This window comes from Papilio machaon, chromosome 1 (genome assembly GCF_912999745.1).
Source record: "Papilio machaon chromosome 1, ilPapMach1.1, whole genome shotgun sequence".
In the NCBI taxonomy this organism is placed as follows: domain Eukaryota; kingdom Metazoa; phylum Arthropoda; class Insecta; order Lepidoptera; family Papilionidae; genus Papilio; species Papilio machaon.
Genome location: NC_059986.1, coordinates 2475476 through 2497241, shown reverse-complemented (window position 1 = coordinate 2497241; position 21766 = coordinate 2475476). Strand labels below are relative to the sequence as shown.

General features: G+C 32.2%; 4 protein-coding genes across 4 annotated transcripts; 2 read left to right on the top strand and 2 right to left on the bottom strand.

The window, feature by feature from the left end:
- Positions 1-548: 548 nt before the first annotated feature.
- LOC106714210 (integrin beta-PS) lies at positions 549-5369 on the bottom strand. The gene is made up of 8 exons (XM_014507183.2): positions 5204-5369; positions 4419-4804; positions 3812-4313; positions 3380-3708; positions 2676-2813; positions 2265-2442; positions 1640-2018; positions 549-1386 (listed from the first exon to the last, which is right to left on the bottom strand). Exons 1-8 carry the CDS (start codon positions 5339-5341, stop codon positions 1163-1165), a joined length of 2274 nt encoding a protein of 757 aa, XP_014362669.2. The 5' UTR covers positions 5342-5369; the 3' UTR covers positions 549-1162.
- A 1394-nt stretch (positions 5370-6763) lies between these two features.
- LOC106714186 (lipase 3) lies at positions 6764-9084 on the top strand (the record flags this gene model as incomplete). Its single annotated transcript, XM_014507154.2, has 5 exons — positions 6764-6924; positions 7382-7580; positions 7846-8207; positions 8325-8483; positions 8713-9084. Coding segments are annotated over exons 1-5 (1236 nt in total), but the record flags the coding sequence as incomplete, so codon positions are not given.
- A 265-nt stretch (positions 9085-9349) lies between these two features.
- On the bottom strand, positions 9350-11129 carry LOC106714185. Its single transcript, XM_014507153.2, has 5 exons — positions 10827-11129; positions 10553-10671; positions 9724-10473; positions 9535-9655; positions 9350-9462 (listed from the first exon to the last, which is right to left on the bottom strand). Exons 1-5 carry the CDS (start codon positions 11050-11052, stop codon positions 9350-9352), a joined length of 1329 nt encoding a protein of 442 aa, XP_014362639.2. The 5' UTR covers positions 11053-11129.
- A 341-nt stretch (positions 11130-11470) lies between these two features.
- Positions 11471-21387, top strand: LOC106714184 (cytadherence high molecular weight protein 2). The gene is made up of 22 exons (XM_045679903.1): positions 11471-11926; positions 11993-12034; positions 12106-12138; positions 12212-12235; positions 12314-12337; positions 12466-12489; positions 12747-12770; positions 12902-12995; positions 13074-13159; positions 13267-13386; positions 13456-14301; positions 14381-14558; positions 15056-16099; positions 16214-16512; positions 16591-16722; positions 17008-17206; positions 17315-19953; positions 20021-20293; positions 20371-20518; positions 20637-20790; positions 20882-21002; positions 21274-21387. Exons 1-22 carry the CDS (start codon positions 11579-11581, stop codon positions 21385-21387), a joined length of 6966 nt encoding a protein of 2321 aa, XP_045535859.1. The 5' UTR covers positions 11471-11578.
- Positions 21388-21766: the final 379 nt, after the last annotated feature.

The following is a 21766-nucleotide window of genomic DNA, read 5'->3' as shown; positions in this document are numbered from 1 at the left end:
TTCATGGCAAAGGCCACTTTTGCTCTACACAATCAGTGGTGTCATTGAGCCCTGTCTTGAGAGCTCTAAGACCGGCTGCAACATGACAATAGTCTGGTTGTTGTTTACACCGCGATGCGACTTGGGAAACTTTTACAAATTCAGTCGGTCAGGGCATTACTGTATATCGTATGAAAGAAATTAGCACAGCTTCTTATCATGAACTGTCTCACTGAGTAGAAACGGACCCTCTATAGTGTAGGAGGCGCCGCTGTATTTATGTAAAGCAATTGAAAAATGTTGATAGTGTGTTTTGGTGCACTAGTTTATTTTTATTAAATTTAAGTATTAAAATGTAAAGTTACGTAATGAAATAAAACTCATGATAACTTAAATTGTAAATATAATTTTTTAAAGATATATCCTATGTTATTTTGTTATATTTATAAAGAGAATTTAAGTAAATCGTAGTGATGTAAAATAAGCGCCATCTATCTGTAACCTGAACTATTTTGATTTAACACAGAAAATTTAATACGTAAATAAATAAATAAGTAATTGTTCCTTGTCATACGTTGCTAGCAAAATAACATCTTTACTTACTATTGCTATTTTTTAATTTAAGGTTTTTGTAACACTGTTTAAAAAACAGTAGCGCCCGCCCACACTTTGCCCGGGTGGCAAAGAATATATGTACATCTGATGTCTTTTCTGTCATATCAGAAGTACTCTTCCCGATGACGTCCTGTCCCATAAAATCTTATAAACCCGAACGTACCCGGCCTGCGAGATGATTTTTCTATTACGATCATTGTTTACATTCGCTATATCTTCTAAGTTATTCATCATAATTGTATACGGTTTTTGGCAGTTTCAATGAACAGTAAGTTGTCCTGATAACCAATTTGTTAATTTGGATAAGGATTAATATTAAAACCAAAAATTTGCGCCGTAAACAACTAACAATTTGTAATTGTTTTTTCTAAAGCAAAACATTATTATTGTCATAAAACCGTAAAAGATAGCAATATACAATCTCTGACTTTTTATAGAATTTTTTGTGATCTACAATTCACTGAATATATTTATATAGGTCTAATATAATTTGCCTTATTCGACTTACGCTGGCTGTTTAGCCAAATTTTAAGAGTTTCAGAATTAACATTTTATTGTGTTCATTTGATTAATTATTACGGAATAATGATCCCCTCTTGAATGCGGGATTATTGAAGGTCATAGTGGGTGGTCTGAATCTAGGGTTTACGCATGTCTCAGACATATCCTCTTCCTGTTGTTTCTTGAAACGCGTATACTCCTGCCTATCTCTTGCGTCCACTAACAGTTTCCAAGCGACCAGTGTCACAATGCCGATCAGGATGAGAGTCAATAAGAATATACCGCCAAACACTGAAATTAAAAAAATATAAATTAGCACCATCTACAACTTAAATAAAGTATCAAAACAATACTTAAACTTCATTCCATACGTGCAACAATAGATGGCGGTATTTACGGTATAAGAATTAATTACAAATTTGATGGATGTAGATTCTTTCGCAATACCTCTTTCGAAACTTGAAAAATATAACTCAGCACTTGCTCAATACTCTGTTGGTCTAATAAAATAAAAGATAAAATGCCGCATATAGGCTGTACTTACTATAATAGCTTTGAGCACAATCACTATCGATCTGTACTATCATTTCAATGCTGTAGTCACTGTTGTCGTATCTGTACATAAAACGGGAGTAACATATGTTCTTTGTATCAAAATAGCAGATATTCCAATTTGTATTGTTTATGTTGTAATCGTTCAATGTTTGTGTTACATTAATCCTGATTTTGTGGTGGCATTGTGTACATTCGCCGCCGGTGTGATGGCATCGCGCGCAACTCTTTAATAAATCGCATTGTCGGTTGTGGCAGTCGGCACAGGGCATAACGCTGCAGCGCTTGTCCTGGTACCATCTCGCGTCCCATACCTCTACCGCCTGGCACTTACAAGAGCCGCATTCACATGTACCACGATTGTTGCAAACCTAGAAATAATAATAATATAATAAGAACAATGCATTATTGAAACTAACCAGTTTATGGTAGAATGTAACAAATGCATTACCGTGATCATGCCATGTGGTACAAAGCTGTATGATATTAATGAGAAAAAAGGCCTAAGACATCTTACTCATCAGCCGAAATGTTGAAGTAGGTATATATTTCAAATGTGATTTAATGTTTAAAAAAATAGTCTTAGTCTAACGGGTATTTTGTAAGTTTATACATACTTTGCCGTCAACAAGGCATGGTATGTTCGACTTGTAGCAGCTGCAGTCGGGGCCGATCCATTCGGCTGAGGTACATGTGCAAACGCCGCATGCACAGAGCCCATGCCCACTGCACGCGGCCCCACTCGCGTCCATTTTGCAACTGTTCACATTGCACTCACAGAACTGTCCATTATACCTACGAGTAACGAAGCATTAAAGTACCAGATCGACGGCCCCTAAGCACATTGAAACTTAAAATGATCTTCATATATGATCTGATCAATTTATGTGTATAAGTTCATTAAATACAATTTGACTTTAGAACTATTCTGTAAGGGTACAATGACAATTATGTAGGAGAAACTAAGAAGGGTGGTATTTAAGCTGTTTGGAACAGCTCTGGATCTTTTAATGTCGATTGTAACTAACCCGTCCCTGCAATTGCATGTTCCACAGTGGCAGAAACCATGGCCGCTGCAGGTGGTCGTGTCTCCCGGTGCGATGCAAGTCGCGTTGTCGGAGCGGCGGCCGGAAGTCGTTGCTGTACACTCGCATTCTCCACCGTACCTGATCAATAGATAGAAAGTTTCATGGAATAACCGAGTATTTAACCTTTATATCGTGAATCATATTCATTGAGAAATTCAGATCTGGAATTATTAAACTGGCAATTCTAAAATGGATAGAATAGCCACGCCATCTGTAGCAGCTAACAGTGGTAGACGCCAGCAACAACAACATCGGTTGCACGAATTGGCCGGCTCGCCCGGTGAAATACCACGACCACACAGAATACAGGCGTGAAGTGAAAGTAATTCCGCGTTTCGTCTGATGAGTGTGGTGCCGGAGGCCTAATTTTAGTCCTCTTTCCCTTCCTGCCCTTTTCTTATAAGGTAAGGATGGGAAGGGGGGGTGAATTTGATGGAGGAGGAGATGCATAGGAAGGTTAAATATTTTATTTTTGTGCGTCTCCTTTTACGTCGATTGAGGGTAGGCAACGCATCTGCAATTGCGAATGTTTATGGGCAGCGGTCGCTTCGCCATTTCAGCGAATTCAAGTGTCCGCCTGCTCGTTAGCCACTTTGTAATATAAAAAAAAGCTACCACATAATTGAAGAAACATATTTACTGACCTGCCGGGATAACATTCACAAATTCCACATCTCCGATTACCAAAGGAGCTACAATCTGTTGAATTCTTAACAGTTGGACAATTACATTTGTTAATAACATTCATGTTAAGTGTTAATTTCTCTTTAATGCCTCCAATTAAAACATCGAGTGTAAAGTTACTTGCTGGTACTTGATCTAATAGTTTTATAGTTCCAGTGAAATTGATTTGTTCACCTTTCTTTACGTTACATTCATTACCCTCTGACGTATAACAGTCTGGTTCAAAAGTTATATCCATTTTTTTCATGTATTCTGATTTTACTTCCAATTTTATCTTTTGTGTTATTTCCTGTGAACAGATTTATAATGTGTGAATATTTAAATAGTCAAGTACTGATAAAATTAGAATATCTTCACACTACAGACGTAATGAGAGGCAATTAAGTGTATACCTCATAAATATTCTTTAAGATTTCATCCATGTCACTACTGTCGTATGTAGTACAAAATGAATGACGAAGAGCATGGGTGAGCTTAGTGTAATGGTTCTGAACCTTTGACTCGACAGCAAACACTACTATTATTTGTTCATCTCTTGCTAATTTGTTTATAATACCAACAGATGGATAATCCATTTTTGCTTCGTTTAAATAAACACCGTTTTTGGTGTAGCATTTTCCATCGTATGGCTTTATAATGCCTCCAGCTTTGCCGTCTCCAGCTACGTGGAATGATGCATCTGTTAATAGTACTACAATTTTTCTAGACTGCGTCCGCCAACCGATTTCTTCTTTGCACGCCATCACTTGTGCTAGCGCATCTAATGCACTCTCCGGTTCGTCATAATTTTTTCTCAGCGGTGTTTTCGACACTACCGTTTTAAATTCGTCATAGCTTTCTGTTAACTTCACGTGATGTTTAAATGAGTATGCGGTATCATTACTAGTGATTTCTCTGGAAATTTTAATGAATAAAAGTAATAAGTAAGGAAGAATTAATGTAACAAGCAGTATAGTGTTTATAAGAGCAAACTTTTTTCAATAAATTAAAAATACTTACGATGTGAAAGGTAGCACATTCTTCTCGACAAATGTGCCTAGACCTAAATAAACATTGTTCGTTAAATTGCTCAATGTCAAGAATATCCGTTTACTTTGATCTGCAACTCTCTTTTTTATTTCGTACATGGAATTAGAAACGTCTATTAAAAAATAAATATCAACAGGATAATTCTTAGCGGCGTCGTAGGAGAAATTGAAATTAATCTGTTGTCCGATTCTTAAATCTACGTTGTACTGTTGCGGTCTTATTTGTACAGTTTTACCAAGATCTGAGCTGAATGATTTATCCTCGGTTACGTTTATAGAGCTGGTTGGGTTTATTCTATGAGTCGGACACCAATCCTCAGTGTAAACAGATTTGCAACGATAATCTTTCCAGTTGTCCTGAAATTACAATTCAGATTTTAAATATTAATGATATAGTTTAATATTTTACAGTGTTAAACAGTTTAAATTATCAGATATTAGAGACAGTGCATTTAAAAAGATACTCAGCAGACTATTGAGTGCGACTATGTGTTAACAATAATTTGTATTTTTGCTTTGAGTTTTTTTTTTTAATATATTCCTCGCTGCTAAGGTGTAAGATTAATGTAACATTAATTATCAAGTTTGCCACAAGGTATCTCCAGAACGACTCAACGGATCTCGCTGAAATTTGGCTTAAATATAGAACATAGATTGGAAGAACACATAAGCTAATAGTTAAGTTTTTTATTTAATTCCGTGCGGACGTAATCGTAGGCGACAGCTAGTAATGAAGAAATCGATAACTGTCCTTACCTCGGCACACCAAACACAGTTATTTGGATCCATAATGCATTTGTCACAACTCTTGTGATTTTCACATAAATCTAAAGTATAAACTGTAGATATGAATATAATAATGAATACCAAACTAAATACTGTTTTAAAATACATTTTATTAAACACTGCACCACTTATTTACAATGAGTAATGATCATTAATAACCCAAACAACCATTGTACATTTTGATTGCTTAAGGTGAAGTTATTTAGTAACTGGTCTGTAATAGTTTAAAATTACATTTATTAGTAAAAATAAAAACTTATTTGAACGTAGTATCAAATGATCAGTATCAATGATTGTATTTAACTTTCACCTCCTTTTTCATCGTAACTCCGCCATTTCTAACTGTTGCTTTTGCACATTTCTATATAATTGTTTCCAAACCATCAGCTCGTTTTTATCCGTCACATTGCCTACAAAATAACGGTGATGCTGAACATGTTTCATAACCTCAATTTTGTTTTTGTTTGTTTATTTGAAGCAATGATTTCAATTTGCATGGCTTCGCCTTAATTTGTTAGTCTGTAGAATTAAATACATTGTTTTCCGTAACATATAGATGCTTTGGTACAAGGAAAATGTTCAATTAATATAATAATACTGCAAATTTACCTCCTCATGGAATGTGTTGCCGTGAAATATACAAAGCTAATTATTTACCATGCATTACATACTTATCTTGCTGTCGTCTGCGAATGCGTTCATGCGAATAAAAAAACGCATTTATAATATTAGTAAGATATGATTCAATGATATTGCTACAAATTAACATTTCAATCATCATTATTAATGGAGAGAGGTTGACAGTTACAGATTTTTTTTTTGCTACTAGCTTTCAGACTCAGTCTGCTCGGAATTAAAAATAATAACTTAATAAATAGCCTATGTGTTCTTCCAGACTATGTTTTACATCTGTGCCAAATTTTGTCAAGATCCGCTTAGCCGTTTCGGAGATACCTTCTAACAAACATCCATCCATCTAAACATTCGTATTTATAATATTACTAAGGTTAAGATATATTAGGATGGCTTAATAATATAGTGTTATTTTTCACAGTTACATTGGAGGATATGTCTGATATTGGGAAACCAAGCGATTTAGATAATAGTCTGATATGTTGCAACTGTAGCGTGAAGTATAATTAAATATTAAATAAAATAAGAAATTACGCTAAACTCCGAGTGATAAAGGAAAAGCTTGAGGAAAAGTACAAAGGAGGTTGAGTCTGCTACTGAGGTATTCGAAAAAAAAACATAAGTTGTACTTCTTATTTAACAAGGTTGAAAGGAAAACAATATACATAATTGTACCAAAATGACTATGGACGTCGATGACTACCTCAGTGTTTCCGTTGCTAGTTTGCCCCCTTTTCTTATAAATATAAAATTAAAACAGCATATTCAGACTTTTCGAGTAGAAGTCAATAGTGATAATTAAATTATTTTGTATACATACTACTTAAAAAGATAATACATTATATTATAGTTATTCTTGAAATCTTATCAGTCATGTCTAATCCATAAAACATATAGCTCATCTTGTACACAATATGATTAAACAAAAGGCGTTTGTTAAATTTATACTATATCAATTCGTTTTGTTATATTATTTGGTTAGAGTTCATGGGAACCATTTTGTAAATGAAATCATTAGAACAGATCAAAGTATAATAGAAGACTCAACTTTGGATACTGTAAGTATTTAATTTATATTGTAGTTAATTTGTATAAGGGTTACATTAGACAATATTTTAGATTTAGATATTTGTTAGGTAACTCAGATGGAATAAGACACATTTAATTTATTTGGTTCGTGTTAAACAATACTAATAGTTTCATCAAAAATCGAGGTAATATGGAGTCGAATACTTATTTGATTATTATTGATATCTTACTAATATTATAAATGCGAATGTTTATAAAATGGATGGATGGATGGGTGTTTGTTTGAAGGAATCTCCGAAACCGCTAAACGAATCTTAATGAAATTTGGCATAGATGTAGAACATAGTCTGAAAGAACACATAGGCTACTGTTACTGTTACTGATATGTTTTTTTTTAATTCCGCGCGGACGGAGTCGCGGGCGACATCTTGTATCTAAATTATTAGATAACTATAATATTCAATAATAACTCATGAATAATTGCAGTTCACACTTATACGTAAATATGGCTATCCTTGCGAGATACATCGAGTGTACACAGAAGATAAATATATTTTGGAAATGCACAGAGTACCCCATGGGATAAACAAAACAAATAATAGTAGGAGACCAGTTATATTTCTCCAACATGGCTTACTTTCATCCTCTGCGGAGTGGGTTCTCATGAGACCTGGGAAAGGACTTGGTAAGAAAAATCAAGAGGATCTATTTTATGCTACAACCAGCCGCATTCCGAGTTGGCAAAATAATGTATGAAATTAGTTGATTAATAAAAAAAAGCAAAAACCCGACTGATTTTTCTCTTTAATTCTCTTGAGAAGTAGAATAACATCTGGCACTTAAAAATCAGTTAAGGTGTTGAAACTAAAGTCGGTAATAATTAAACAGAAAAGGTACCATAAAACGTGTATGGTAACGTATCTATTTGAAAAGTATTTTTAACTTTACAGCTTATATTCTAGCCGATGCAGGCTATGACGTGTGGATGGGAAACGCCAGAGGCAACACCTACTCTCGCCATCACGTTTCCATAAAACCTACGAAATCTCAGTTTTGGCAGTTCAGTTGGCACGAGATCGGTTACTATGACCTACCTGCAATGATAGATTACGTTCTTAAAGACACAGGTGTCACTAAAGTACAATATATTGGTTTCTCTCAAGGAACCACAGCGTTCTGGGTAATGGCTTCCACGAGACCTGAGTATAACAATAAAATATCGGCCATGCACGCTCTGGCACCAATCGCTTTCATCAGCCACATAAAAAGCCCACTTATAAAGACTCTTGGACCCTTCACAAATTCCCTTGAAGTAGGTAATTTTCCAAAATATGAATATCAATCTTTAAATTTCTACATTTATCTAAGAATTCTCAATTATAAAACTTTTTAACGTTATTAAAAATGAATACAAACTATTATTTTTTAGCTCGTCATGAAAATGTTAGGTGCCAATGAATTTTTGCCCAACGGTAAAATAAATGAACTGGCCGGAGAAAAATTATGCTTGGAAGAGGCTGTGACACAAGTTTTATGTAAAAATCTATTATTTCTTATTTGCGGATTCAACAATGAACAACTAAATAATGTAAGTTGGAACCACTGAACTCAATACTTTTTCACAATTACAAAGACGCATTTCGCTTTATCATCTTGTCGTCAGTTCATACACGCTCTCGCCGAGGGATTCGACCCTTCCCCAATTTAAGACTGATAAAACCTTAGTCTACCTCACTTATCCTATCTATCTCTACTGTAGTTAATGACTGGCGGAAGTAGTTTTGATATTATTAAGAAACACGAAGTAATACTTCCAGACAATGTTACCAGTAGTGCTTGGACACACTCCAGCGGGCGCGTCGACGAAGCAAATAATCCATTTCGGCCAGTTGTACAATTCAAATAAGTTCGTACAATTCGACTATGGACGTTTCAAGAACAGACGAATCTATGGAAGTAGATATCCTCCGTCTTATAATTTAACTGCCATAACGACACCGATTTTCTTACATTATGCTGACAATGATTGGTTGTCGACACCAACTGATGTTCATAGACTAATGCTGGAACTTCCTGTCGTCGTTGGCAAGTATCGAGTACCAATGAAAGCGTTCAATCATTTAGATTTTGTTTTCGCTAATGACGCTAATAAATTAATCTATAATCGTTTATTAAATATCATGTCACAGTTTGTAAATTAAACAGTAATTTAAAAAAAATCGCATTGTAAAAGTAATACACACATTTATACTTCTTTTTTCTTTTATTTAATTTCATCGTCTAGCATTGACGACTACATTTTAACTTCTAACAACACAAATATTGCACCTACATGTAATTAAAAATTAATAAAAAGCATATCTATATATGGCAATTTTAAATTACCAAACATTAGGAAAACTTACACAATTTATACGATATGTTTGATAAAGTATTAAAGTATTAAGAGTATCATCAAAGAATTTGTTTTCTGAAAGTCACGTTAATGTCTTGTTGATCATCACATTTGTGATCTTTATTTGCTATGGTTATCTCTTTTCTTACGATTTGTCCGAATGTTTTCTGCACTGAAATGTAAAAGGGTGTTTTGAAAATTAAATTCATGATGGAACTTAATTTGTTTAAAGTGAATGGTTTACCTTTTGTTAGCAATTCGATCGGATCTTGTTTTCTGCAGCAACGCAACTCTTCTACAGCAAAATTTTCAGTTGACTTATTGGTTTTATGAACAACTTGTAACATACATACATTTTTGAAATCCTATAATGATAAAATTATTAAAAAAAACTACGATTAGAAAGATATTGACAAGCCTTCTTTAACTTTACCTCTGTACGATAGTTTTTGACAGTTATCATCACTTCTGAATTATTATCTTTTGGCATAGCAGTAGAAAAATTCTCTTCGGAGCTTGTATCTAAAGGTTTTAAATCATAATTACTATCACAGACTGAATTGAAAATAGCTGGACGATGAAACGATAATCGTGATTGCAGTTTACGGACTTCCAATAATTTACTTTTTAGGGAAAAATTCTCTCTTTTCAGTGCCTCCACTTCATTAGCTTGTGTTTCCAGTTGGTCTTGCAGTGTTGTTAAGTAATTGTTTAGTTTTTCATCAACATCATTTAGAGGATCACATCCATTATCTAGCAGTTTCACAGTACTTGTGGCCGCAAAGTCCGTAGTTTTTTCTTTGAATGTCTGAGTTTTACATATCACTCTACTCCTTTTACGCTTCAAATTCATTTCACCTAATTCATGTGGATCATGTTCCGAATATAATAAATTGTCGTCGTGTGTTTCACACTTGTGACTTCTCCAAGTTAATCTGCTATTCATTAATGAAGGTATTAGGTTTCTGACATAAGCAGCCTGCTCCATTATGTCCTTTTGCCAAGATTTAGCTACGCCGTTAATGTAGTCAGTTGAGCTTCGATGTTCTCTTGTTGTAACCTCAGTTTTAGGAACAGTATTAATGTTTAAAATTTTACATATAATTACTTTCCAAAACGTTCGTATACTTTTTAATGCACTTAAGCATTTGTCGCAAGGCCAGTGCCCCGTTTGTAATTCCTCCTATAAAAAAATTCAATTTGGTACACTTTAATTTTGTAGATATATTTTGATAATGTAAGAAAAAATATGTGTATCGTACTTCCTCAAAGAAATGTTCCATTTTTTCACTATTTTTGAGACAGTCCTTCATAACCTGACACGACGTACATATAGTTTCCAAAATCCTTTTGGATTTGCAATCAGGATGACAACGTGGAGCTACCTATTAAAAAAATAGTTAACTACATATACCCATCAACCAGATGAATTGCAAATACTAATTTAAACCCAATAAAGAATAGGATAGATAGAAAAGTAAAAAAGAGAAGGGGATTTGTGAATACCCAACGTCAAATAACAAAAATATTCTGTACTCACTTGACCTATGTTCCTGCAAGACATCGAGTTTAATAAATTGTTTAAAGTGGACAAAGGCAACAGGCAGGGCGGCATATTGCACTTCATCCATTCCCTCAGATAGCGATCGCGCGCACTCATATCATGACTCCAAGCTCGCAAGTCGAAACAGGAGTCATAAGATTTCAATTTGCCTTCGTTGCGAGACAGTAAGATAGTTTTTCTGTGATATGTATAATTCATTGAAGAAGAAAACCGGTTGAGTCTATTTTTACAGATATATTATCCACTCGAACTTCATGACAAACAATTTTGATATTTGAAAACTAATGTCTGTGAGGAATATTTGCGACGTTTGTCATTGCGTTCCGAACTATTTTTATTTAAGATTAATTAGTAAGATGAGAACAGATGTAATATTTGAAAAGGCTGATAATAGAGACTAGGAAAAGCCAACCAATTATGAATTGAAATAAAAAGATAAATGAAGCTTTTCTTTTTAACTTTGGGTTTCTCTTTATTTTATACTTGGTTAGTTACATAAAAATGAGCATTAAATATTTTAAAAAATGTCATTCGATTTACAGACATCTCTCAATCGCGACTGTTTGACAGTTCAAAATATTTATTATTTTAGATATTGTTTATAATAATTGATATTACGATATTGTTCATGGATTTAAAATTTAATAATGTAAAATATTCAGCGTAACTATGTCATAATGTCGGTTACTTAAATTTACTTAACTGTTTGTATTTAAGTTAAGTCATGTCATTTATATCGAAAAGAGAACGAGTATTTAACGAGTACGATCTCGTGGACTTGCCCTCAAGGAATGAAGGAAAACTGAAAGCTTATTCATCATGCACGGACGCGAGAGCCTGGTCACATTTTTGTTCGGACAAAAGTGACCACTTGGTGGAAATCATAAAACGTAACAATGACACCTGTAGGCCAAAATATATACCTACCGACGTCATAGTGAACACACTTATGGTTACGAAGAATACAGAAATTAATCGTTTGAGACGGAAGATCGAAGAATTTGAACAGTTGTTAGCAGCATACGATCAGCTTGAACTTACAAATGATCAAAAGAACGAGATAGCAAATGCTGTAAGTTAATTGATTTTGTATTATTTGTTACCATCAGCAAAATTATTTATTTCAAAATTGTTTCAGCATGCAGCTATAAAAGCTGCTAATAAACAACTAGATGATATGGTAAGAATTATGATACTTTTGTCTCTTTAAGTATTTTTACTATTGTCACTTAATTGTTATTATTTTTTTAGTGTTTGGATCTAGATCTGTCTGGATTTACAGAGGTAATTTACGAATAAAGTATATTTTTTTTTCATACAAATAAAGGCGCAAATTAATTTATGTTTTAATTTTAAGGGTATTGATTCTGAAACTTTTGAGGTATGTCATATTTTATTTATTTTATTGAATTATATGTCAATAATTAGAATGAATTTTTAATTATTTTTGTATTTTTAGACGGGAAAATCAAGAGGAGATGAGGTAAATTTCCTTCAAATCTTACTAGAGGTTATTTAATATTTTCTGTTAGCTCTTCGTTCGCTTTTAATATTTTTTTGTATATTCCGAATAGAATATCCTAACTTAATGTGCACTTGTTTAATTTTCAGATAATGCGATTTCCAGACTTTGAGGTACAAAATGTAACGCTAACTAATTTCAAAATTAACTATTATTATGAATTTTTACATAAAATAATTTTGTAGCATCCCTCTTTCGACCCAAAACTTTCATAGTTACATATTCCCAAGGTACAAAAAAGTAATTATTCATAAGATTAAAAATAATAGACGTTCGACAAATACGGGCAAGCAGTCGTTTACTTAAAATTAAAAAAAACCATTCGATTATGTTAAAAAATATCATTAAGTTCGTATTCATTTGTTTTCAGACAAGCTCATCAATCGCAACCGAGGTTTGTATCAATTGCATGGTAAAACAATTCACACGAATGCAAAATTCTATGAGTAACCTGGTTTGGTTTGCTTCAATTATATTTTATGTTCCGTACCTTTATGTTTTGTCTGATGTTTGTATGATTTTTAGAGGTCTGTGGACAAATCTTTTTATCCGAGTAAAGAAACACAAACACAAGGTGATCAGAGTGGACCTCTTACCTGTCCATGTGATGCAAGCACTGGTAATAATTAAGTTCATTATTATTATTAATATATAGTAAAAGTATAAGTTTTTAGTAAATAATTATTATTAATTTTAGTTGTTCATGATCCAAGGATTGAAGAAATGAAAGATACCATAATCAGAAAAGACGCTAAATTGAATGCGATGCGAAATACAATTGCTGTAAGTGTCTTTTTTAATAGAGATGATCTGATGTATTGGTAAATAATATAACGTACTTATCAACTTGACTGATTCCAAAAAGTTATTTTTTGATAATTTTCTTTTAGGTAATGGAAAATGATGTATGTGAACCTTATTGCATATATGCTCATATTTACACAGCATTAGAAAAAATATTTGGTACTTTATGTCAAAATGAGAAGTATAAACACTATCTCGATCTCTTGGTAAGTATTAAAAATAATAAGTTCCTTTTTTGAGGCAAATTAATATTTAATACTTTAATATTTCTACAGACATCGGGAAAAGATACACGAAATATCGACATTAAAGGAAAGATCTTTTATAAATTGAAAGTATTGGAAAAATTCTGTTGCGCCCTAATTTCACCTTGTTCAAAAGAATGCTCGTGTTATCATACGGAAATAATTTCAAGAGTAGAAACTGCATTCGCAGTTACTACACAAGGAAACTTTGAAATAAACATCGATAGTAAAAGAGCACATCTTGTAGCAGATATAATAGGAAACGATGAGATGAAAGAAATTCTAAGCAAAAGTAATACGTCTGGAGAAGAAGAAGAGGCTTTGGCAAATGAAACTTTGTTTATTAACAACTGCTGTAGTATAGAAGTACAAAATTTGCATCGGTTAAAGAATTTACAGGCTTGCTATGATGAACTTCTTCTGTGTTATGATGAATTGAAATATGAAAAAAATTGTTTGACACAAAAATGTCTTAAATATGACGAACTTGAAAAAGAATATGAAACATTAAAAAACAAATTAAATTCGTACAATATGCTACTTACGGAAAAAGAATATTACAAAAAACGTTCGGAAGATCTCGATGATCTTAAAGAGAAATTTATAGTACTGGCTGATGAAACATGTACTTTGGAAACGCAGTTACGTGCTCAAACTGAAATTATCGATTCAAAATCATCTATGTTGGAACAGATCAGAAGCGAAAATATATCACTGCAAAATAAATTAAGCGAATCTTCAACTGATTGGGAAAAGGAAAAGCATTCGTTAATTTGTAAATTAAAAGAAAATGAATGCAAGATTATGTGTCAAGATCAACAAATAGATACTTTGACAGTTGAGATAAACAAGTTTCTAAGGAAAAATAAAGACAACGTTAGTGCATATGTTACAAATTAAGTAAAGTCACGATTATATAAATGTTAAACAGTTTCTTGATAAGATATTTTTGCAGGCCGAAAGAGAAAGTCAATACGAGGTAGAAGAATTAATACAGCAAATAAATTTGCTAAAACAAGAAGTTAAAAATCTTAAAGATACACTCTACTATAAAGAGGAAGAAAGTAACCAAATTAAAAATGAATTCCACGAAAAACTTATGATTGGTAATCTAGAAATAGAGAAATGGAAAGGTTTGTTAAAATTACTAATGTTATCTTGAATCTTCAATAACTAAACTATTGAATACAAAAATACCAAAAATGACTTTATATCTATAATTGTCCAGTTGTCTGTCGAGAATTCGTTTTCAACTCTTTCTTGCCTAATTTATATTAATATATGTCAAAAACTAGCAGTCGCCCGCCACTCCGTCTGCGCGGAATAAAAAAATAATCAGTAGTAGCCTATGTGTTCTTCCAGACTATGTTCTACACCTATGACAAATTTCATCGAGATCTGTTGAGCCGTTCTGGAGATACCTTCAAACAAACTTCCATCCATTCATCCATCCATCCATCCATCCATCCATTCATCATTCGCATTTATAATATTAGTAATCATATATATACATATTCCGTGTCAGTAACTAACAAATTTCGTTGTACAAGAGTAACCGAACCAATAATAAAGGCGGTTGTGTTTCAGTTTGTAGTACATTATTAAACTTAGTAAATTTAAATATTTTCAGAATTAAATGAAAAGATGAATAAACGTAACGAAAAGTTGGAGACATTAATGTTCGAATTACAAGATTGTGTAAAAAATTTAACCAATGAGAATCAAGAGCTACTTAATGAAAGGAAAGATTTAAAAGATGAATTAATTAACAAATGTTTAGAGACGAAAAGTTTGATGATGGAAGCAGACAGCATAAGACAGGAAAATAGTAATCTTGTTAATCAGTTACAGGAAATGAATCAGCTTTTTAATGACAAAATTCAAGAACTAGAAAGTGAAAAAAAAGAAGCACTTAATTCTTTAAATCTGGCCAGTAAAGAAAGTAAATTATTATTAGACACTATTAGTAGTTATGAGAAATTATCAGTAAATAGTGAGAAAATTGACGAAAACTTACAGATATGTGTAAAAAAATCAGACGAAAAGGACATGAGAACGTTAGACAATCAAAATAATGGTAGTGATGTCTTGTTAAATGAAATCGATAAATTTGTCGCACTTAACACCGAAGGTATTAAAAATTTAATAAGCCGAAGTCGTGAAAGCATAAAATATTTAGAAGAAAAAGATAATGAGGCATTAGAAAGTAAGCTACGAGAAATAGATGAGTTAAAAGAAAATTTAAAAGCTTCACAAAATTTGTATGAAAACCTTGAAATAGAAAAAAATGTTCTGTTGAATAAATTGCAGGAAAAAACTATTGAACTTGACAAAGCTGATATTCAGATTAAAGTACTTAAAGAACAAAAAGAGTATTTTACAACTGTTTTGGAAGAAAACAAAAAAATGAAAGAAGAGCTGATAATGATAAAACACCGAAACGATGTAATGTTCGACGAAAATATTAATTTAAAAAATGATTTATTACTCAAAAATCATGAAATTCAGAATCAGTTAAAGACATTAGCTAAGATGAAAATAGAAAAGAAACATTTCATTTCACTTTCGGAAAGAGTGAAAACTTTAGAACAGAACTATTTTAATTTATGTAGAGAATATGATAATTTACTTCTCGAAAAGGATAATATTGAAAGTCAAATATCTAGACAAACACGCGAACTTAATAATTTACAAAGCATTATAAAGGAAAAAAAAGATGAAAACAATAAATTGGTCATACAAATAAAAACACTACAAGAACAACTACAACTATCAAAAAATAAAATAGAATCATTACAAACGGAAAATATTAATACTAAGAGCACTCTGAATGCGATAATAGAGGAAAACAATATTCTCGCAAATAAAATTAACTCGAAAGCAGCCTTAGAAACTGATCATGAAGAGTTGAAAATTGCTTACAATGAAATTAAAAAAGAAAATGAAAATCTTGAGCTCGAATTACAATCGAAATCGATTCTTATGCAAAATTTAGAAATAAGAAATCAAGAGTTACAAGAAGCAACTAATAACCTAATGGCATATAATGAGAATATTGAAGATACTTTAATAAGAGCAAGAGAAGAGGTACTCAAGACTTTGTTTTAATTCATGTGATAACTGTATCGATTTAGTTTGTTTTAATGTGGTATATTTATTTTCCAGCTTCAGCTACAGGTAAAAGTATCTAACTCTTTACAAGTGGTTGATATAAAAAATGAAGTCGAGAAAATTAAAAAAGAGAATTATTATAATCTGAACCGAATCCAAGAACTTTTGAACGAATTGAAAGAATCGGTAATCATCTAAGTTTGATATATAAAATAAAATAGTTTGTCTTCTCTTTTTTTTTTGTTGGCTTGTATGTATGTTCACACATGTAGTATCTATGTATTCTTCTCCAGCCTGTCCTCAGCATAAAGCCAGCGCAGAATATATTTGTTTTATTAATTATAATAAGTAACTAGAATCTAAAATGTTATGTAATATGTAATGTTACTGTTCAGTAAGTCAATGCTAAATAGCTGCAAAAGTGAAATATACGTGTCATGGGCAGGTTGTTAATTCTATGTTTTATTTTAGGATCAAACCACAGCTAACCTTCGTAAAAAAATTGCTGATCGGGATGATAAAATAGCCATTTTGGAGAACCAAGTTAATGAATTAGGAGATGAAGTCCAAAGATTGCAGACAAGCTTAGCTACCATGTTAGATATAGGCGAAAATAGAGATATCAGGAATCATGAAATAGACCAATCACTGAAGCTAATGGAAGCACACCGTAAGACTTGACTTTTAATATTTCTCAAAGCACGTACGTAATTACGTACGTAATTTTTGTAACTATTAAAATTATAAACCATCAAAATATAACAATAACATGTTTTAGATTCTAAAGCAACTCATAATATGAAAATTGAATTGGCAAAATTAAAGGATCAGAATTTACAATTAGAAGAAAAACTCTCAACGACTATTATTGAAGTTGAAACATCAGCTAAAGAAAATGAAAGTCGGTTAAGTGGCGAAATAGAAATTATTGCTACCGATATAAAGCAACTTGAAATTAAATGTGTTGGCGACAGCGCTTTGTCGCCAGATAATTGTAGCCTCAAAAGTATAATGACGTCGTTGGAAAGAATTGATGATTACATTGAAACAAGAAATAATTCTTGTCATTTAGTGTTAACCAAAGCTGACGAGGCCAAAAAAATTGTTGAAAAAGAGAAGCAAAAAATATACAAAGAAAAGGAAGAAGCAATAAAAGAGAAAATAGATGCACAAAAAGAATTAAGTGTTCTTAAGAAATCGTTAGAGAACCAGTTATCTAAAGACAAAAGTGTTATTAATGACTTAGAAGCTGAATTACTTAATCAAAAGCTTTTGATTGACAAACTTAAACAATCTGTACGAATTTATATATTAAAATTAGAAGAAGAAATTTGTTCTATGCAAGACATGTACACTACAGCATTAGATAAAATAAATGAGTTAGAAGCTCAATTAGAAGGTGCAAACAAAGACAAAAAAGAAAAAGAAGAAATTATTAAAAAAGTCAGATTGGAGGTGAAAGAAAAAAGTCAAGATATTAAATCTCTCAGATCTGTATTAGACGCTTTAAAGAATAAAAAAGCTTTCGATTTTGCTGCACAAACTCAGTTACAAAATAATTTAACAAGCATATCAACACAAACTGAAAAATTGGACTTGAATGAAATTGATAGTAGTTATTTACCTGAGACTACTATGAATAATAAAATTATTGGCGGGTTCGAAGAAGGAAGAGTGCTCGATAAGCGATCCGATGACTGTATGGTACCAAAATCAGATAAAAAAGAAAGTCCGTTGCTAACTAACGTACAACCTGATATCAACGAAGTTCAAATTTTAGCAACAAATGTAGAGCCAACTTTAGGATTTGTAAAGAATGCATATGTACACTATAAAATTAAGAAACTAAGTTTTACAGCAATGGAACAATACTCTGTTTCATGTATTAGCAACGAAGATACATTAGATTCTGTGAGTAAGCAATCATGTCATGTCAATGAAATGAATTCAAGCCCGATTAATAATGTGACAGCATTAGAGATGGCTTCTAAAGGATCATCATATAAAATTGCTGATAATGATTTAACTTCATTCAGTTTAATTTCAAACATGGAAAGTGACAAAATTCGCATTGGTACACCAAACGTTGCCAAGGTGAAAAAAACTAGTATTGATAATATTTTTGCTATTACTAGCGAAAGTAATGAAATGAACCTATCATTAACTCATTCAAATATTGTTACTAATAAGGATTTTATTATTATATATCGAGACTCCGATTGTGAGAACGAAAGTAAGATCAATACAGATATTCCGAGAGAAAAAACGAGATTCAGTGAATCAGTATATAAGACAGTTAGCAGAGAAATAATACTACCACAAAACGATTATTATTCTGCAAAAGTAATATCCGACACAAAATCATTTAAAGAAAATAAATATAGTACCGAGAATGCACTTAAATCTTTGACTGATGAAGCCAAAAGTACTTTGCTAGCATCTAAACCTGTTTATTCGCACATCTCTTTAAGCGAAACGACGTTTATTAAAGATCTAGCTGTTGAAAATAAGGTTAGGAAGGCAGAGCAGAAAAATGGAATAAATGGCAGTAAAGGAATTGATAGTCGCCTCTCGCATTCATTTACTTCTTTAAAGTTATATAGGGAAAATTGTGAACCTATAGAAATGAAAGAAAATCATAAAGAAGAAATAATATTTAACAGTGTGCCCAAAACTAAGATCGACTTGTACTTGTATAAACAGAATATGTTAGATCGCAACAGTAATTTACATAACGGAAACATTAAAATAAATGATTCTGTGGATACTACCTCGCAGTTAGATATAAGAAAAGGAGACAACGCATTTGGCCAAAGTATTGAATACACAACGAATACATTAAATAAAATCGGAATTGAAAATAAAACAGACGTCAAAGGAGATCGTGAACTAACAAATACTGAAATATTCAAAGAATTTCTAAAGAGAACGTATAGCAACGAACAACTTAAGAAGCCGTATGCTTTTACCAATATCCCTATCATTGAAAAACATTCAAACTTGTTGATTGGTATACCAAAAGATTTGAATATAAAATCTAGTAAAAATGTCACTAATGTTGACCACATAAAGACTAAAGATGTATCTGTCATGGTCCAATTCGATAACCAACAAGAAAAGATCAAATTACTTACAAGTACGCTAGAAAATATAGACAGGAGTTACAAAGAAAAGATTCGGGCAATCAAAGCACAATATGACAATAACATTAAAAACATTATGAATGAACATAACCAAGGAGTTCAAAGTTTGCAAAGTCTTCACGAGGAAACGTTACAGGATATTTTAAAGGTACATGAAAATGAAACTGAAAATTTAAGAAGTATGAGTATTGATGCAATGCGAAAAGTTGATAGGTTGGAGAAAGAAAACAAGATTTTAAGAGCCAAAATTATTTTGTCTTCGAATGTAAATAAGGTAAGTTAAATTCACAAGTATAATTTGAAGCAAACTTATTTGAATAAAGTTAATTTGAAATTCTTAGGATATGGCGAACGTTTCTTCCATTGATGTAAACACGCAGAATTTAAAGAAGAACTCGAATTACGAAATAAAAACATTAACAAAAACTGATGTTGAAGAATTCAACTATAATCCAAAAGCAAAGATACACGGCCCATGTACTTGTTCCCTCGATGTCAACATTTCTGATACAATTCGCAATATATTTGAGCAAGTGGATGTAGAACAAAGAAAAATTGCTGAACAAGCATATTTGAGATACATAGCAAACAAAATATTAACGGAAAATATTGAGGTAAGGGGCAATATAAACTGCTTATATTATGTATTAAAAGAAAAGACATTTGTAACAAAACTACTCTTGTATTACAGGCATTAGATGCTCAAGAGCTCTCTTTTCTGCATTTTAAAATATGTAGAACGTGGAAATCGATACTCCGTAAAGAAGAAGTTCTCAGTAAAAGAATAGACTGTTTAGAAAACGAAGTTATTAACAAACAACGACAAAGGAATAAACACAGTAAGTGTGCTTTGAACCCACGTTTTGATACTTAGTAATAACATGGAAAAATAACCCCGCATACAACAAACATCATTTCGTGAATTTATTTAACAAAGTAATAAAATAATTTCCGTAGTCGCTGAGATAGATCGCAAAGTGGCAGAGGAGAGGCGGCGTTTGCAGGAGGTCCGTGAGGCAGTGTGTCGGGACTCGTTTGAAGTACCGAGCAGTCCACCACAACCGACAAGAAGTCAAGACCCCAGTATGCTGTCGTATGAAAGTAACGCTCCGTACGTGTTTTAATATAAAATATTTGCATTGTACTTTTTTGAAATACTTTATAAGTTGACTTTTCAATCCTTCTTCATGTACATTCTTCAGACGTTCACCTGTCAATTCTTACAACGTGAGTATTGATGAAAGACTTCCTGCCGGGGACCTCGCCCCGGGATTGCCATGCTCAGAGCTAAGATATCGAAATTCAAACCGGGAATCACAAAGGGTATGCAATGATGGTATATTTCTAGAAACGATGAGATTATTGGTGTATCTTGCGAGATATGATCAAGCTAGCATAGATTAATGTAGCTATTGTGTTTTGACATCGATAAACAATTCAATTAAAGAGGTCAATGACTATCTTGCGACATGGTATATTTCGTATCTTTTATCTTGTTCGTGATACTGATGTGTCTACTTTCTTATCGATAATATTCAGACATTATTTATAATCCTGGATGACATTAAATTTATATTTTACATTTGTGTGGCAGACAATCTCGGGCAAAGGCGAAGAACGTCGAGAAAAGAAACTATATTGTGATGAAAAACCAACGCGTTTACGACGTACGACAGATCGACCGAATCCACGAGCACACAAAAAATAATAAATCCTTTTAATAATAATTTCATTAAAAACTCCTAAAATTGATTAAAATGAATAGTCGTTTGAAAGTCACGATAGTAAATAAATTACTTGTGGGTACATTCTTAAAATAACAAAATAAATTGTAAATCCTTAGAAGTTGCGAACACTAAAATGTTTCTGAATATGTAAATTTTAATGTCTTTCGAATGTTTTGTTCGTCTTTTATAATAATTTATATTTATTGTATTTAATTTAGTGATTGTGGATTTAAAAATATATATATTTCGTTAAAAAGTAAACCCATAGAAAGTTTTGTCATTTTAATAAATCTGGTAATTAAATTTATTTTACTTTTCCCCAAAATTTCTTTTCTGTTGCTGTTCATGTTATAATGCTGA

What these genes read in the sequence shown, in the direction of transcription:
- LOC106714210 (XM_014507183.2), bottom strand. Translation starts at nt 5,341, where the DNA reads ATGTATTTTAAAACAGTATTTAGTTTGGTATTCATTATTATATTCATA. An exon ending in TCTTAAAGAATATTTATGAG is followed by an intron (nt 3,709 to 3,811) that starts GTATACACTTAA and finishes ATCTGTTCACAG; the next exon opens with GAAATAACACAAAAGATAAA. An exon ending in ACATGCAATTGCAGGGACGG is followed by an intron (nt 2,443 to 2,675) that starts GTTAGTTACAAT and finishes CGTTACTCGTAG; the next exon opens with GTATAATGGACAGTTCTGTG.
- LOC106714184 (XM_045679903.1), top strand. Translation starts at nt 11,579, where the DNA reads ATGTCATTTATATCGAAAAGAGAACGAGTATTTAACGAGTACGATCTC. An exon ending in AGAAATAGAGAAATGGAAAG is followed by an intron (nt 14,559 to 15,055) that starts GTTTGTTAAAAT and finishes AAATATTTTCAG; the next exon opens with AATTAAATGAAAAGATGAAT. An exon ending in TGTCTTCGAATGTAAATAAG is followed by an intron (nt 19,954 to 20,020) that starts GTAAGTTAAATT and finishes TGAAATTCTTAG; the next exon opens with GATATGGCGAACGTTTCTTC.
- LOC106714185 (XM_014507153.2), bottom strand. Translation starts at nt 11,052, where the DNA reads ATGAATTATACATATCACAGAAAAACTATCTTACTGTCTCGCAACGAA. An exon ending in TCAAAAACTATCGTACAGAG is followed by an intron (nt 9,656 to 9,723) that starts GTAAAGTTAAAG and finishes TTATCATTATAG; the next exon opens with GATTTCAAAAATGTATGTAT. An exon ending in GATCGAATTGCTAACAAAAG is followed by an intron (nt 9,463 to 9,534) that starts GTAAACCATTCA and finishes TTTACATTTCAG; the next exon opens with TGCAGAAAACATTCGGACAA.